Here is a 17,801-nt window from a genome sequence, read left to right as displayed (position 1 = left end):
ACATATCTTTAAACTGTATTGCTTCTCCCCATATGTAATTTGTTTTATAGTCTCTGTCTCCCCTACTAGATTATAAGCTCTTCAAGGGCAGGGATCATTTCTATTAATTCTATTGTATTTCACCAAGTGCTTAGTACAGTGCTCTGCACACAGTAAGCATTCAATAATTATTATTGATTGATGTGTGCATTTGTCCTCATCCTTCATGTTGGTTTTGTGTTTTTATAGTCTGAGTAATCAATCAATAGCATTTATTGAGTGCTAACTCGGTGCAGAGCAAGGTTCAACATAATCGTGTTTCAGGATGGGTCTGTTGTCAATGTCCCAAACTCCTTTGCTCTGAGATTAACATCTCCTTGTGGGGGAAAAGGTAGGGCCTATTTCTCATCCAAGCATTCCTTCATAGCACTTATTTCAGTGTTTTTGCACATAATAAGTGCTTAAAACATACCATTACTGCTACTCCTACAGTAAGTTTTCCTTGATGATTCCTAGGAAAGTTGAGTGATGTTTGATGATTCCTCATTCAGATAATTTTGCTGAAAGAATATTTACCTGGTGGAATTTTGATTGACATCCCTTTCACCGCTTCCTCACGGAACCTGCTGAAAGCTCAGATGAATTGCTAATAACTTGTTTAGTCATTAGGACATGAATGCAATGAGTCTTCATTTTTTTCTCCACACATAGTACACTTGAGGAGCTGGTAAAATGAAAATGTTTCTAGTTGTCCCATCGAGTTCAAGCCAGGTACACTGGGATGGGTTTGGTTTTCAGTCAATCTATCAGTAGTATTTATTGAGTGCTAACTGTGTACAGAGCACTGTACTAAGCGCTTGAAAGAGTCTAAGGTAACAGATTTGGTAGACATGTTTCCTGCCCACACTGAGCTGGTGACAGAGGAATAGAAATGAAGAGATGATGGATAATAGTTACGGTATTTGGACCCAAGTGCTGTAGGATTGAGGGAGAGGTCAATAAAGGGGGCAAATCCAAGTGCAATCAATCTATGGTACTTATTGAGCACTTACTGAGTGCAGAGCACTGTACTAGGTGGTTGGGAGAGTGTGGCTCAGTGGAAAGACCAAGGGCTTGGGTTATTCTGACCGTTTTGACACCTGTCTACATGATTTGCTTTGTTGTCTGTCTCCCCCTTCCAGACTGTGAGCCCGTTGTTGGGTAGGGACCGTCTCTATATGTTGCGGACTTGTACTTGTACTTGTACTAAGCGCTTAGTAGAGTGCTCTGCACACAGTAAGTGCTCAATAAATACAGAGGTCAGAGGTCATGAGTTCTCAGCTCCGCCACATTGCCAAGATCCACCCTTTCCTCTCCATCCAAACTGCTACTCTGCTCGTTCAAGCTCTCATCCTATCCCGTCTGGACTACTGCATCAGCCTTCTCTCTGATCTCCCATCCTCGTGTCTCTCCCCACTTCAATCCATACTTCATGCTGCTGCCCGGATTGTCTTTGTCCAGAAACGCTCTGGGCATGTTACTCCCCTCCTCAAAAATCTCAAGTGGCTACCAATCAATCTGCACATGAGGCAGAAACTCCTCACCCTCGGCTTCAAGGCTGTCCATCACCTCGCCCCCTCCTATCTCAACTCCCTTGTCTCCTTCTATAGCCCAGCCCTCACCCTCCGCTCCTCTGCTGCTAATCTCCTCACCGTGCCTCATTCTCGCCTGTCCCGCCGTTGACCCCCGGCCCACGTCATCCCCCTGGCCTGGAATGCCCTCCCTCCCCACATCCACCAAGCTAGCTCTCTTCCTCTCTTCAAGTCCCTACTGAGAGCTCACCTCCTCCAGGAGGCCTTCCCAGACTGAGCCCCCTCCTTCCTCTCCCCCTCGTCCCGCTGTCCATCCCCCCGCCTTACCTCCTTCCCTTCCCCACAGCACCTGTATATATGTATATATGTTTGTACATATTTATTACTCTATTTATTTTACTTGTACATATCTGTTCTATTTATTTTATTTTGTTAATATGTTTGGTTTTGTTCTCTGTCTCTCCCTTCTAGACTGTGAGCCCACTGTTGGGTAGTGACTGTCTCTTTATGTTGCCAACTTGTACTTCCCAAGCACTTAGTACAGTGCTCTGCACACAGTAAGCGCTCAATAAATACGATTGATTGATTGACTGATTGATCTGAGCTCCGACACTTGTCAGATGTGTGACTTTGGGCAAGTCACTTAGCTTCTCTGGGCCTCAGTGACCTCATTTGTAAAATGGGGATTAGTTAATTCATTCATTCAATTCATTCAATCATATTCATTGAGCGCTTACTGTGTGCAGAGCACTGTACTATGCTCTTGGAAGGTACAATTCAGCAACAGAGACAATGCCTGTCCACAGCAGGCTCACACTCTAGAAGGGAGAAGACAGACATCAAAACAAGTAAACAGGCATTAATATAAATAAATGGAATTATAGATATGTACATTTATACACAAGTACTGTAGGGTGGGGAAGGGGGTAGAGCAAAGGGATAGTGTCGGGGTGATGGGGAGGGGAGAGGGAACTGAGGAAAAGGGGGGCTTAGTCTCAGTTAAGACTGTGAGCCCCACGTGGGACAACCTGATTACCTTGTATCTCCCCCAGCTCTTAGAACAGTGCTTGGCACATAGTAAGTGCTTAACAAATGCCATCATCATTATTATTATTACAGTATAATAGAGCTGGCAGACCCATTTTTTCTTCTATCCACATCCTTCATTTTCCCTTCTTTCCTCTTTAGTGATCGTAGGTCAGAAGCAGCCTCCACTGAACTGGAACAGGAAATCAGGTCAAATCCCAGGCCTTACTCTGTCATCCCCACCTTCTCAGGATGGCACCTAGGTAATTTTACCAATCTTGGCTCTGGGAGGGAGAGTCAAGCAGAGGCCTACCCATTCTATTCCTACCTTGGCCAGTGGCTAGAGAGTGGAAGGTAATCTGCTACAAGTCAAAACTCACCCATGCTGGGCAACAGAGGCATGGGAAAGAGTTGAGGGCGGATACTTGAGTTGACTACATGGACGAAGGCGATGGTAAACCACTGCCAGATTTTTCCAAAGAAAACTCTCTGAATCCACTACCAGAATGATAGCAGATGAAGAGTGGGGCATTCTGTGAGTGTGTGAGATAGTACTGAAGTTAAAAGCCCTTCAGTCCATCTTCCGGTTCCTTAGAAGCGCCATTGCGGTAATGGGGTTTCAGTTATAATCGATGTAATCCTCTCCTGCATCAGGCAGAAACTCCTCACCGTCTGATTCTCTCAAAATCCACCCCCACCACCTGGGCATCTGACCCCATTTCCTTGCACCTCATCAAAACACTTGTCCCCTCTCTTCTTCCCTCTCCAACTGCCATTTTCATTATTTTGTTATTTCATTATTTTGTTAGTATGTTTGGTTTTGTTCTCTGTCTCCCCCTTTTAGACTGTAAGCCCACTGTTGGGTAGGGACTGTCTCTATATGTTGCCAATTTGTTACTTCCCAAGCGCTTAGTACAGTGCTCTGCACACAGTAAGCGCTCAATAAATACGATTGATGATGATTCTGGGAGAGATGCGTCCATGGAGTCATTATGGGTTGGAAACGACTCGTCGGCCCAAGACAAGATAAGACTGTCATCCTGAGGGAGAAATTTCTGGTAGCTTGCTTGTCAAGCCTTACAGGGGTAATAATGTAACTGTTCTCTAATCATCATAACATCAAATAAGTATAATATTCCATTTAATGCCACTAAGGTTTCCGTGGGAAAGGAGACTGTATCGGCAGGGAATTTGTCTGTTTATCCTCCCTTAAATACTTAGTACAGTGCTTTGCACATAAGAGTTCAATAAATATGATTGACTGACATAACATGTTGGAAAAATGGCGAGTTTGAAATGTGTTATTTTGTTATATTGTACTCTCCCAAGCTCTTAGTACAGTGCTGTCCACAATAAGCACACAATAAATATGATTGACTAACTGATTGATTGACTGATAGATTGATTTAGTTGACGTATGGATGGTCTTGGGTGACCTTAGATTCAGGCTAGCTCTACAGGGTGATGTCAAATCAATCAAACAATCAATCAATGGCATTTACTGAGCACTTCCCATGTGCAGAGCACTTTACTAAGTGCTTGGGTGAGTACAATGCAATAGAATTAGCGGAGATGCTTCCCCTCTGGAATAAGCCTACACCCTAGAGGGGGAAACACACATTACTATAAATAAATAGTGCTGTGGAGTTGGGAGTGGGGTGACTATGAGATGTCCAAAGGTCACAGATCCAAGTACAGATATCACAGGAGGGAGAGGTAGGAGAGAAAAAGAGGGCTTAATTAGGGAAGGCCTCTTGGAAGAGATGATAATAATAATAATAATAATAATAATAATAATAGTATTTGTTAAGTGTTTACTATGTGCCAAGCACTGTTCTAAGCACTGGAGTAGATACAAGGTGATCAGGTTGTCAGTCTTAATCCCCATTTTACAGATGAGGTAACTGAGGCACAGAGAGGTGATGTGGCTTACTCAAAGTCACACAGCTGATAAGTGGCAGAGGCAGGATTCGAACCCACAATCTCTGACTCCCTAGCCCGGGCTCTTCCCACTAAGCCACCCTGTTATGACCTTAATAATGCTTTGAATTCAGTCAGTTCAATTGTAGTTATTGAGCACTGACTTTGTGCAAAGCACTGTACTAAGCACTTGAATGTGGAGAGAGTGGTGGTCTGGTATCTTTGAAGGAGGGGAGGGAATTCCAGGCCAGAGGAAGAATCTGGGAAATGTCAAATCACTGTATTAAGCGCTAGACTGTAAACTCTTTGAGGGCTGGGACTGCACACAGGTGCTTAACAAAAAGACAGTTATTGTTTGCACCTCCTTCTGTCATTCATTCTCACATGGGCAGGGAGCAGGGATAGAAATAAAGGATGGGGGAGGATAGGTTATGGGTCGGAAGATACATTATCTAGAGTGTAAGCTCATTGTGGGCAGGAAATGTGTCTGTAATATTGTTATAGTGTACTCCCCCAGGTGCTTAGTACAATGCTCTGCTGCTCTGGAGAGAAGCAGCATGGCTTAGTGGAAAGAGCTTGGTAATCAGACGTCATTGGTTCTAATCCCTGCTCTGCCACTTATCAGCTGTGTGACTTTGGGCAACTAGCTTTACTTCTCTGTGCCTCAGTTCCCTCATCCATAAAATGGGGATTAAGTCTGTTAGCCCCAAATGCAACAAGCTGATGATCTTGCATCTACCTTGCTTAGAACAGTGGTTGGCACATAGTAAGCGCTTAACAAATACTATCATTATTATTATTATAGTAAGTGCTCAATAAACACAGTTGATTGCTTCTGTTTTGGACATGTTTCATTTGCGCTGCATACCTTTTCCCTCTCTTAGGGCATCCAGATAGTAGTCAGGAAAGGGGAGGTGTCAGAGGAAAGGGATTAAGAAAGTGTGCCCTACTCAGGTAGGCCTAACGGCATGTGTCTTTGAAAAGAAATTTAATGATGCATCTTTGGAGGAAACTATATCGCTCTGGGATTTAAGAAAAATAGAATGATATGAAATTCGCTGGGAGCTTTTGACACCAAAGGAAGAGGACATGTTTTGAGGTCCTTATTCAGAATATCTAACCCATCTTACTAAAGTGCTTCTGCCTTTATTTTCTAGTGAACTTTGACCACTTCCAGATCCTCCGAGCCATTGGGAAGGGGAGCTTTGGAAAGGTAAGATGGATTTGGTTATTGTCGAGGCAATTGAATGTGGAACACCATTTTCCACAAGGGGTAGCTTTGCAGGTTCTTTATGAGAGACCGCAATCCTGGAGCAGTGTCTTTTTGCTCTTAGCTCTCTCTCTAACATAGAGATCTTTAGACTGGTTCAAGAACCAAGAAAATACCACATATCTTTCCCACTTTTCTATTTTCAGGACTCCACTCAAAGGGATGTACTGAGCACTTACTGTACTAAGACATTGAGGGGACTAAAACAGAGGACTAATAATAATAATAACAATAACTGTAATATTTGTTAAGCATTTACTATGTGCCAGGCACTGTTTTGAGCACTGGGGTAGATATAAGATAATCGGGTTGGACACAGAGTGTGTCCCACATAGGGCACACTTTGTTAATGCCCATTTTACAGATGAGGTAATTGAGACCCAGAGAAGTGAAGTGGCTTGCCCAAGGTCACACAGCAGACAAGTGGCAGAGCCAGGATTAGAACACAGGTCCTTCTGATTTCCAGGCCCTTGCTCCATCCGCTAGGCATCCCTGCCTGCAAGGAGCTTATGGTCAAATGAGAAGCATCATGGCTCAGTGGAAAGAGCACGGGCTGTGGAGTCAGAGGCCATGGGTTCAAATCCTGGCCAATTGTCAGCTGTGAAACTTCACTTCTCTGGGCCTCAGTTCCCTCATCTGTAAAATGGGGATTAAGACTGTGAGCCCCCTGGTGGACAACCTGATCACTTTGTAACCTCCCCAGCACTTAGAACAGTGCTTTGCATATAGTAAGTGCTTAATAAATGCCATCATTATTTTTATTATTATTATCAGGCTTCTTCATTCCCTCATCTGGAAAACAGGAATGAAGACTGTGAGCCCCATGTAGGACAGGGACTGTGTCCAACCTGATTACTTTGTATCTACCCTAGTGCTTAGAACAGTGCTTGACACATACTAAGTGCTTGACAAATATAATAATAATAATAATTATTATTATTATTCCCAAGCACTTAATACAGTGTATGGCATTCAGTGCCTGCTCAAGAAATACCGTTGCTCCAATCGCTGCAAAAATACTACAATCGAAACTGCATGATCAGGGTTGCTGGGAAAATATCTGGCTACATTTGGAGGTGAAGAAGCAGACCAGAAGCATATCACTTCCTTTGGAACTTTTTGTAAATGGGATGGTTGGTATAATAAATAGAAGACATTCTTGTTGAACAAAAATAGACTTGTTCATTTTAGAGCCAGTTAAGACTCAGGTGAAACAGTCCACATTTGCTGTGGAATTTCTCCGTGGTAGTACAATGTACCATGGGAGGGAAAGAAAACAGATTAGCTCATTTCCCGTGTTTCCAGGGAGAATGAATTTGGAGAATTTCTCCCGAATTTTCAGGCTTGATTTTGGAACTGAACCCGGATCCCTTTGTCCACATTTGTCTGTGATTGGCAAAATAAAACTTCCCATTTTTCCACAAACCACCCTCCCCCCAAAAAAAAAAATTAGTTTTACAAGCTTGCAAATGACTAAACATAGCTCTCAAGAACATATCGGAATTATTTCTATTTAAATGAATCACCTCCATATGGATTCATTTTCCCTTAAATTGTGCCATTAAAATTGTGTTTTTAAAGTTTAGGGCAAAATGTGTACTACATCTATTTTCAGATTAATTGCATCTTGGGTATTTCAAAGACCCAACAGATTAAGATATATAACCAGATGACATTTTCTCCTCATTTTTCTTTTCCTGTCTGTACATCTGCTTGGACAAACTGTCTTTTTAAAGTTACCTCAGGTGAGGTAACTGAGGCCCAGAGAAGGGAAGTGGCCAAAGTCACAAGGCAGAGAAGTGGCAAATCCGGGATTAGGCCCTCCTGATTCACAGCTCCGTGCTCTAACCGCTAGGCTTCACAGCTTCCCAGAGTGGGGTAGCTACTTCTCCTGCCCTCCCCGAATGACTGAGGCAGAAAAGCGATTGGCTCGATCCCAATGGGCCAATCCAACTGAAGCGTTGATCCACTCTCTGCTCCCCTCTTGACTTGGCATTCTTGAGGGATACCCCATTTCAATCCACCCAGCCTCTTTTCATTGAGAGCAGAATTAACCATCATCAAGCTCATTTCAGGCACATTTCCTGTGGCATCCCAGTGTCAACTCGTGGTAAGAAGATTTGATGAACACGAGAGACTGTGGAGAAAATAGAACTGCAGGAGCAATCTGGAATGCTAATGGGACATTTGTGAGGGGCCGGTGGGAAGAAGCCAGTGGCTCCATGGAGCTTTCGGATTGAGAGGAAGCTTTGCCCACTGGATAGAGCCCGGGCCTGGAAGTCAGAAAGAGCTGGGCTCTAATCCTTGCTCTGCCACTTGTCTCCTGTGGAACCTTGAGGAAGTCACTTTGCTTCTCTGTGCCTCAGTTACCTCACCTGTAAAATGGGAATTAAGACTGTGAGCCCCATGTGGGACGGGGACTGTGTTCAACCCGCAGCAGCAACGTGGCTCAGTGGAAAGAGCCCGGGCTTGTGAGTCAGAGATCATGGGTTCTAATTCCGCAACGAGCTCACAGTAGAGGAGCAGTGTGGTTTAGTGGAAAGAGCCAGGGCTTGGGAGTCAGAGGTTGTAGGTTCTAATCCCGGCTCTGCCACTTGTCAGCTGTGTGATTTCTGGCAAATCACTTAACTTCTCTGGGCCTCAGTTCCCTCATCTGTAAAATGGTGATTAAGACTGTGAGCCCCACGTGGGACAACCTGATCACCTTGTAGCCCCCCAGCGCTTAGAACAGTGCTTTGCACATAGTAAGCACTTCACAAATACCATCATTATCATTAACCCGATTAGCTTGTCTCTCCCCCAGGGTTTAGTACAGTGCCTGACACATGCAGCGTGGGTCTGGGAGTCAGAAGGACCTGGGTTCTAATCCTGGCTCTGTCACTTGTATGCTGTGCGACCTTGGACAAGTCACTTCACATCTCTGTGCCTCGGTTACCTCACTGGTAAAATGGGGATTAAGAATGTGAGCCCCATGTGGGACAGGCACTGTGACCAACCTGAATAACTTGTCTCTACCCCAGCACTTAGAACAGTGCTTGGTACATAGTAAGGGCGTAATAAGTCCCTTTATTATTATGGGGACAGGGACTGTGTCCAACTCATTCATTCATTCATTTAATTGTATTTATTGAGCACTTACTGTGTGCAGAGCACTGTACTAAGCACTTGGAAAGTACAATTCAGCAACAAGGAGAGACAATCCCTGCCCACAACGGGCTCACAATCTAGAAGGAGGGAGACAGACATCAAAACAAGTAAACAGGCATCAGTAGCATCAATATAAATAAATAGAATTAGAGATATATATATAAACATCATCAATAAAAATAAATGGAATTATAATTGTAAGTACATATCTATATACACAAATGCTATGGGGAGGGGTGGAGGGTAAAGCAAAGGGAGTGAGTTAGGGCAATAATAATAATAATGGCATTTATTAAGTGCTTACTATGTGCAAAGCACTGTTCTAATTGCTGGGAAGGTTACAAGGTGATCAGGTTGTCCCACAGGGGGCTCACAGTCTTAATCCCCATTTTACAGATGAGATAACTGAGGCACAGAGAAGTTAAGTGACTTGCCCAAAGTCACACAACTGACAATTGGTGGAGTCGAGCTTTGAACCCATGACCTCTGACTCCAAAGCCCGAACTCTTTCCACTGAGCCACGCTGCTTCGATGTGGAGGGAATGGGGAGGGAAGGGGGAGCAGAGGAAAAGGAGGGCTTAGTCTGGGAAGGCCTCCTGAAGGAGGTGAGCTTTCAGTAGGGCTTTGAAGGGGGGAAGCTGATTAGCTTGTATCTACCCCAGTGTTTAGTTCAGTGCCTGACACATAATAAGTGCTTTACAAATACCATAGAGAAAAAAAACTAGAGGTCAGTAGGTCTCAATCACCTTGCACTTTGCCCCCTCCAACCTCACCTCGCTACTCTGCTACTACGACCCAGCCCTCACACCCGGTTTCCCTAATGTCAACCTTCTCACTGTATCTCGATGTTTTCTCTCTTGCCATCGACCTCTTGCCCACATCCTGCCTCTGGCCTGGAACGCCCTCCCTCCTCAGAGCAGACAGATAATTGTTCTCCCCTACGTCAAAGCCTTATCGAAGGCCCATCTCCTCCAAGAAGCCTTCCCTGACTAAGCCCTCCTCTCCTCTTCTCCCACTCCCTTCTGCATAACCCTGACTTGCCCCCCGCATTCATCCTCCCTCCCAGCTCCAAAGCACATATGAATACACCTGCAATTTATTTATTTATTTATATTAATGTTTGTCTCCCCCTCTAGATTGTGAGTTCCTTGTGGACAGGGAATGTGTCTGTTTGTTGTTGTATTGTACTCTCTCAAGCTCTAAGTACAGTGCTTTGCACACAGTAAGTGCTCATTTAAAGTTAAAAATGATCAAGTGAATGGTCAATCAGTGCACAATCTCCTGCAGCGATGTTCTGTGAAGGAAGGAGAGCAGACTGAAAGTTCTGAATGTTCTCAAGATGAATTCTTCATGGACTTTTGGTTCTAGTGGTAACATTTACATTCTGTGAAAAGCCTGGAAAATGTCAAAATGGGGGAACAGCAGACAAAATGGGCTGGTGTAAAGACGGCTTTTAGAGAGGTAAGAACGTTTAGTTCAAAGGCAAAAATAAAAAATAGTAACATAAATTAAATTTCTTGTCTCTGCAAAAGGTTGTCCAGCGTATGTTTGGAATTTGCGGATAGAGAGTCTTACATATATTTTATTCACACCCACCCACCAAATTTATATATGGATGCGGTTTGAGCAGAAAATAAATATTTCCTCCGTTTCAAAATCCCATTTCTGACACAGATGATGGAGACATTTTGACCTTTTTTTAAGGATTTTTTTAAGTGCTTACTATGTGCCAGGCACTGTTCTAAACACTGAGGTAAATACAAGCTAATCAGGTGGGACACAGTCCCCATTCCACATGGTGCTCACAATCTTAATCCCCGTTTTACAGGTGAGGTAACTGAGGCCCAGAGAAGGGAAGTAACTTGCCCGGGGTCACACAGCAGAGAAGTGGAGGACCCAGGATTAAAACCCGGGTTCCTCTGACTCCCAGGCTTGTGTTCTATCCAGCAAGCTACGCTGCTTCTAAACTTGTGCCAAGTTTATAGGAGGTACTGAATGCTAAGTACAGGATTGCTCTGCTGGTCCAATGATTAGCCAAAAGATTGAGATGACAGCTACAGATAATAATAATAATAATAATAATAATAATAATAATAATAATGTTGGTATTTGTTAAGCGCTTACTGGGTGCCAAGCACTATTTTAAGTGCTGGGGGGATACAAGGTAATCAATGTTGTCCCCAGTGGGGCTCACAATCTTAATCCCCATTTTACAGATGAGGGAACAGAGGCCCAGAAAAGTTAAGTCACTTGCCCAAAGTCACACAGCTGTCAAGTGGCAGAGCTGGGATTAGAACCCAAGACCTCTGACTCCCAAGCCCAGGCTCTTTCCATTGAGCCACGTGAAGCTAGAACTTATCCAGTGATTCATGGAAATTGATTTAATCCATTTGCAAAGTTTCTGCTTCAAGTCTAGCTAGTAATCTTGATGGTGTTTATTGACTGCAATGCACTGTACTGAAAGCTTGGGATTTGTAACACTAACACATGACATGAGAAGCAGCATGGCTCAGTGAGAAGAGCGTGGCCTTTGGAGTCAGAGGTCATGGGTTCAAATCCTGACTCTGCCACATGTCTGCTGTGTGACCTTGGGCAAGTCACTTAACTTCTCTGAGCCTCAGTTACCTCATCTGTAAAATGGGGATTAAGACTGTGAGCCCCACGTGGGACAACTTGATCACCTTGTATCCCCCCCAGTGCTTAGAACAGTGCTCTGCATAGAGTAAGCACTTAACAAATGCTATCATTATTATGACATATTCCTTGCTGATGTGATGCTTACAGTTCAATGTCATATAAGTATTTACAAGCAGTAAAGTCAGATTAAATAAAATTGAATGGATTTAACCTGCTGGATCTAACCTACAACCTGCTGGATTGTGAAACAAAATCCACAGGTGCTGTATGTCTAAATAGGTTACTTAGCGAAGGGTGGGTTAGACATTGATCAGTAAAAATTGATTTTTACGGGTAGGAATTTGCTCAGAATTATCAGGAGCACAGAAAGTCATGGTTCTCCCAACTAGTACTGTGACTACAGTGAGGATGCTCTAATCCCGACTCTGTGTCTGTCTGCTGTGTGACCTTGGGCAAGTCACTTAAGTCCTCTGTGCCTCAGTTCCCCCATCTGTAAAATGGGGTTGAAGCTCTCATGTTCCCTCATCTGTAAAATCCGTGAGCCCCACGTGGGACAACCTAATTACCTTGTATCTACCCTAGTGCTTGAACAGTGCTTGGCACATAGTAAGTGCTTAACAAATACCACCATCATCATAATTTATTGAGTGCTTACTGTGTGTAAAGCACTGCACTAAACGTTTGGGAGAGTACAATAGAAAAATACAACCAACGCACTCCCGGCCTATAATGAGCTTACGTTCTGCACATAGTAAGTGCTCAATAAATAGCATTCGTGATGATGATGATGATGAGTGATGTAAATCCAGTAATAATAATAATAATAATAATAGTATTTATTAAGCACTTACTATGTGCCAAGCACTGTTCTAGGCCCTGGGGTGGATACAAGGTTATCAGGTTGTCCACGTGGGGCTCACAATCTTCATCCCCATTTTACAGATGAGGTAACTGAGGCCCAGTAGCTGCGCAGGTGTGAGCCTACCTGGCTCTGAACCTGGAACTGGCTCATTAATTCTGATGATTTGCCACCTCTTAATATTAATAATAATAATAATTATTATGATACTAATGGTATTTGTTAAGTGCTTTCTATGTGCCAAGCACTGTACTAAGTGCTGGGGTAGATACAAGCAAATCGAGGTGGACACAGTTATTATTATTAAGTGCCATCGAATCATTTCCAATTCATAGTGACTCCATGGACATATTTTCTCGAGAACGTCCTGTCCTCTGCTACAATCTGTCACAGAGATCTCCGCTCTCTCGACTACATCCATCTTTCTGAGTGCCTCACACCCCACCTCGCCTTCCTTTCCTCTCTACCCAGTCTTGATGACCAGATTACTGCTCTCAACTCTACCCTGTCTACTCAACTCAACTCGCCTCACTTGCTCCCCTTTCCCTTTGCTGCTCTCATACCACTAACCCTCGACCTTGGATCACTGCCACTGTCCACCTCCTTCGCTCTTATGCTCGAGCTGCTGAACGCTGCTGGCGAAAGTCTAAACACCAAGCCAACCTTGTTCACTTCAAGTTTAGCCTTTCCTGGCTTAACTCTGCCCTCTCCTCTGCCAGGCAAAACTATTTCTCCTCCCTTATTGACACCCATGCCCATCATCCCCGTCAACTCTTCCGCACATTTAACTCCCTTCTCAGACCCCCTGTTCCTCCCTCTCCTCCAAAGATCTGGCCTCCTACTTCATTAGTAAAATTAACCCCATCAGGTCTGAGCTCCCCAAAGTTACTCCTCCCCCTTCTCCAACCCCCCTGCTCTCAACCCTCTCCTCTACTCTCCCATCCTTCCCAGCAGTATCTTCAGATGAGATCTCCTCCCTCCTCTCAAGTGCTACTCCGGACACCTGTGCTCCTGACCCCATTCCCTCTCATCTTATGAAATCTCTCGCCCCTTCCCTTCCCGCCTCCTTAACTTCCATCTTCAACTGCTCACTCTCCACTGGTTCCTTCCCCTCTACCTTCAAACATGCCCACGTCTCCCCCATCCTAAAAAAAACCCTCTCTTGACTCCACCTCCCCTACTTTTTGCCCTATCTCCCTCCTACCATTCCTTTCCAAACTCCTTGAATGAGTCGTCTACACCTGCTGCCTCGAATTCCTCAATGCCAACTCTCTCCTCGACCCCCTCCAATCTGGCTTCCGTCCCCTACACTACACTGAAATTGCCCTTTCAAAGGTCACCAATAACCTCCTGCTTGCCAAATCCAACAGCTCCTACTCTATCCTAATCCTCCTCGACCTCTCAGCTGCCTTCGACACTGTGGACCACCCCATTCTCCTCAACACGCTATCCAACCTTGGCTTCACAGACTTCATCCTCTCCTGGTTCTCCTCTTATCTCTCCAGCCATTCATTCTCAATCGCCTTTGCGGGCTCCTCCTTCCCCTTCCATCCCCTTGCTGTAGGGGTTCCTCAAGGGTCAGTTCTTGGTCCCCTTCTATTCTCTATCTACTCTCACTCCTTTGGTGAACTCATTCACTCCCACGACTTCAACTCTCACCTTTATGCTGATGACACCCAAATCTACATCTCTGCCCCTGCTCTCTCTCCCTCCCTTCAGGCTCGGTTCTCCTCCTGCCTTCAGGACATCTCCATCTGGATGTCTGCTCGCCATCTCAAAATCAGTATGTCCAAGACTGAACTCCTTATCTTCCCTCCCAAATCCTGCCCTCTTCCTGACTTTCCCGTCACTGTAGATGGCACTACCATCCTTCCCATCTCACAAGCCCGCAACCTTGGTGTCATCTTCGACTCCGCTCTCTCGTTCACCCCTCACATCCAATCCATCACCAAAACCTGCTGGTCTCACCTCTGCAACATCGCCAAGATCCACCCTTTCTCTCCATCCAAACTGCTACCTTGCTGGTTCAATCTCTCATCCTATCCTGACTCGGTTATTACATCAACCTTCTCTCTGGTGTCCCATCATCCTGTCTCTCCCCACTTCAGTCAATACTTCACACTGCTGCCCGGATCATCTTTGTGTAGAAACTCTCTGGGGATGTTACTCCCCTTCTCAAAAATCTCCAGTGGCAACCAGTCAACCTACGCATCAAGTAAAAACTCCTCACTCTCAGCTTCAAGGCTCTCCATCACCTTGCCCCTTCCTACCTCACCTCCCTTCTCTCCTTCTACAGCCCAGCTCACACCCTCCACTCCTCTGCCTCTAACCTCCTCACCATACCTCGTTCTCACCTGTCTCGCCGCCGACCCCTGGCCCACGTCCTTCCTCTGGCCTGGAATGCCCTCCCTCCGCACATCCGCCAAGCTAGCTCTCTTCCTCCCTTCAAAGCCCTACTGAGAGCTCATCTCCTCCAGGAGGCCTTCCCAGACTGAGCCCCCTTTTTCCTCTCCTCCTCCCCACCCCCCTGCCCTACCTCCTTCCCCTCCCCACAGCACCTGTATATATGTTTGTACAGCTTTATTACTCTGTTTATTTTACTTGTACATATTTACTATTCTATTTTGTTAATGATGTGCATCTCCCAAGCGCTAACTTGTACTTCCCAAGCACTTAGTACAGTGCTCTGCACACAGTAAGAGCTCAATAAATACGATTGGTTGATCTAGCTTTATTTCTATTTATTCTGATGACTTGACACCTGTCCACAGGTTTTGTTTTGTTGTCTGTCTCCCCCTTCTAGGCTGTGAGTCCATTGTTGGGTAGGGACCGTCTCTATATGTTGCCAACTTCTACTTCCCAAGTGCTTAGTACAGTGCTCTGCACACAGTAAGCACTCAATAAATATGATTAAATGAATGAATGATCTGCAACCTTTCTAACGGTTCTTCCATTATTGTTGTTATGGTGTCTCTCCATCTAGCCACCAGTCTGCCTCTTCCACCTTTGCCCTGGACTTTTCCTAGCATCAGTGTCTTCTCCAGAGAATCCGTCCTCCTGATGATGTGTCCAAAATATGCTCATCTAAGTTGAGTCATTTGGCCTTCCAAAAAACACTTTGGTTCAATTTGCTCCAAAATCCATTTGTTCGTTTTCGTGCAGTCCACGGTATTCGCAAAAGTCTTCTCCAACACCACATTTCAAAAGAATCGATGCTCTTTCTATCTTGTTTTTTCACTGTTCAGCTTTCAGATCCATACATTGTCACTGGAAACACCATAGAGTTGACAATTTGTATTTCTGTGGCAATTGTTACATCAGCACATCTCATGACTTTTTCCAGGCTCTTAGGTCAAGTGGATACAGTCCCTGTCCCAAATGGGGCTCACAGTCTCAATCATCATTTTGCAGATGAGGTCACTGAGGCCCAGAGAAGTGAAGTGAAGTGACTTGCCCAAGGTCACACAACAGACAAGTGGCGGAGTCAGAATGAGAACCCATGACCTTCTGACTCCCAGGCCCGTGCTCTATCCACTACGCCAGGTGGCTCTTGCAACTGCTCTCTGTTCCAGCTCCAGTTCCCAGCTTCCTGACAAATGTATTTGTCCCCTACAGATTTGGTTCATTCTGGCAATTTTCCAGAAAAACAGTCCAAAAATAAGCTTTTCCCTCTGCAGTTCGAGCCTCTGGGCCATGCACACTGTTAGCTTTTTGTCTTCTCTTTCCTTGGGATGAAGAGCAGCGGGAGACACTTTAATGGACAGAGGACAGCAAAGTTTTAGAAAGTTCAGAAGGCCCTTCTCCTCCCATGAGCATTGCAATTCATTCATTCATTCATTCAGTCATATTCATTGAGTGCTTACTGTGTGCAGAGCACTGTACTAAGTGCTTGGGAAAGTACAATACCACACAATAAACAGTGACATTCCCTGCCCGCAATGAGCTCACAGTAGAGGAGCAGTGTGGCTTAGTAGAAAGAGCCCGGGCTTGGGAGTCAGAGGTTGTAGGTTCTAATCAAAGCTCTGCCACTTGCCTGCTGTGTGACCTTGGGCTAGCCAATTAACTTCTCTGTGCCTCAGTTACCTCATCTGTAAAATGGTGATTAAGACTGTGAGCCCCACATGGGACAACCTGATTACCTTGTATCTACCCTAGCGCTTAGGACTGTACTTGGCACATAGGAAGCGCTTAACAAGTACCATCATTATTGTTATTATTATTATGGTGGGGGGAGATAGACATCAATACAGTGAAAATTTGTATTGACCCAATTTTTTCATTGTATTTGTTAGTCAATCAATCAGTCGTATTTATTGAGCGCTTACTGTGTGCAGAGCACTGTACTAAGCTCTTGGGAAGTACAAGTTGGCAACATATAGAGACAGTCCCTACCCAACAGTGGGCTCGCTTACAGTTTGCCAGGCACTGTACTAAGTACTGCGGTAGAGACAAGCTAATCACGTTGGATACAGTACCTGTTCCACGTGGTGATCAGAGTCTTAATCTTCATTTTATAGATGAGGTAACTGAGACATAGAGGATTTGCCCAAGGTCACACAGCAGACAAGCGGTGGAGCCAGGATAAGAACCCAGGTCCTTCTGACTCCCAGGCCGGTGCTCTATCCACTAGACCACACTGCTTCTCTAGACTGTCAGTTGTTCAGTCATGTTTATTGAGCACATACTATGTGCAGAGTACTGTGCTATGCATTTGGGAGAGTACAATAGAACAATAAACATACACATTCTCTGCCCACAGCAAACTCTCTCCAATCATTCCTCTCCAAACTCCTCGACCGAATCGTCTACGCCTGCTGTCTCTGGTTCTTCTCCTCCAGCTTTTCCTTGACCCCCTCCAATCTGGCTTTTACTATGTTCCCTCCATCAAAACTGGTCCCTTCAAAGGTGACGAATGATATCCTTATTTCCAAAGCCAAGCCTCTACTCCATCTTACTCCTCCACCTCTCAGCTTCCTTCCTTCCTTCCTTCCTTCATTCATTCAGTTCATTCAATTGTATTTATTGATCACTTACTGTGTGCAGAGCACTGTACTAAGTGCTTGGTAAGTACAATTCAGCAACAAAGAGAGACAATCCCTGCCCACAACGGGATCACAGTCTAGAAAGGGGGAGGCAGGCATCAAAACAAGTTAACAGGCATTAATAGCATCAAGATAAATAAATAGAATTATAGATATATACACATCATTAATATAAATAAATAGAATTGTAAATGTGTACGTATATACACAAGTTGTATGGGGAGGAAGGGGTAGATCAGAGGGAGGGAGTCGGGGTGATGGGGAGGAGAGGGGGAGCCTGGGAGACATGGGCTATATCTGGGAAGGCCTCCTGGAGGAGGTGAACCTTCAGTAGGGTTTTGAAGGGGGAA

At 44.8% G+C, this 17,801-nt stretch overlaps 1 protein-coding gene across 2 annotated transcripts in view; it reads left to right on the top strand.

Moving 5' to 3' along the window:
• The window catches only part of STK32C (serine/threonine kinase 32C), a 277,510-nt gene that overhangs the window by 115,383 nt on the left and 144,326 nt on the right, over nucleotides 1–17,801 (top strand). Inside the window, exon 2 of one of the 2 annotated variants that reach the window (XM_038744043.1) lies at nucleotides 5,654–5,709. The exons of the other annotated variant lie outside the window; for it this stretch is intronic. Within the exon in view, the coding sequence (XP_038599971.1) occupies nucleotides 5,654–5,709 (56 nt within the window). The remainder of the gene's footprint in view (nucleotides 1–5,653; nucleotides 5,710–17,801) is intronic. 2 annotated transcript variants of the gene reach the window in all.

The sequence above is a fragment of the Tachyglossus aculeatus genome, chromosome 3 (assembly GCF_015852505.1).
Source record: "Tachyglossus aculeatus isolate mTacAcu1 chromosome 3, mTacAcu1.pri, whole genome shotgun sequence".
NCBI lineage: Eukaryota > Metazoa > Chordata > Mammalia > Monotremata > Tachyglossidae > Tachyglossus > Tachyglossus aculeatus.
The sequence above is the reverse complement of the archived record's forward strand: the minus strand, read 5'-3'. Positions and strand labels throughout refer to the sequence as shown.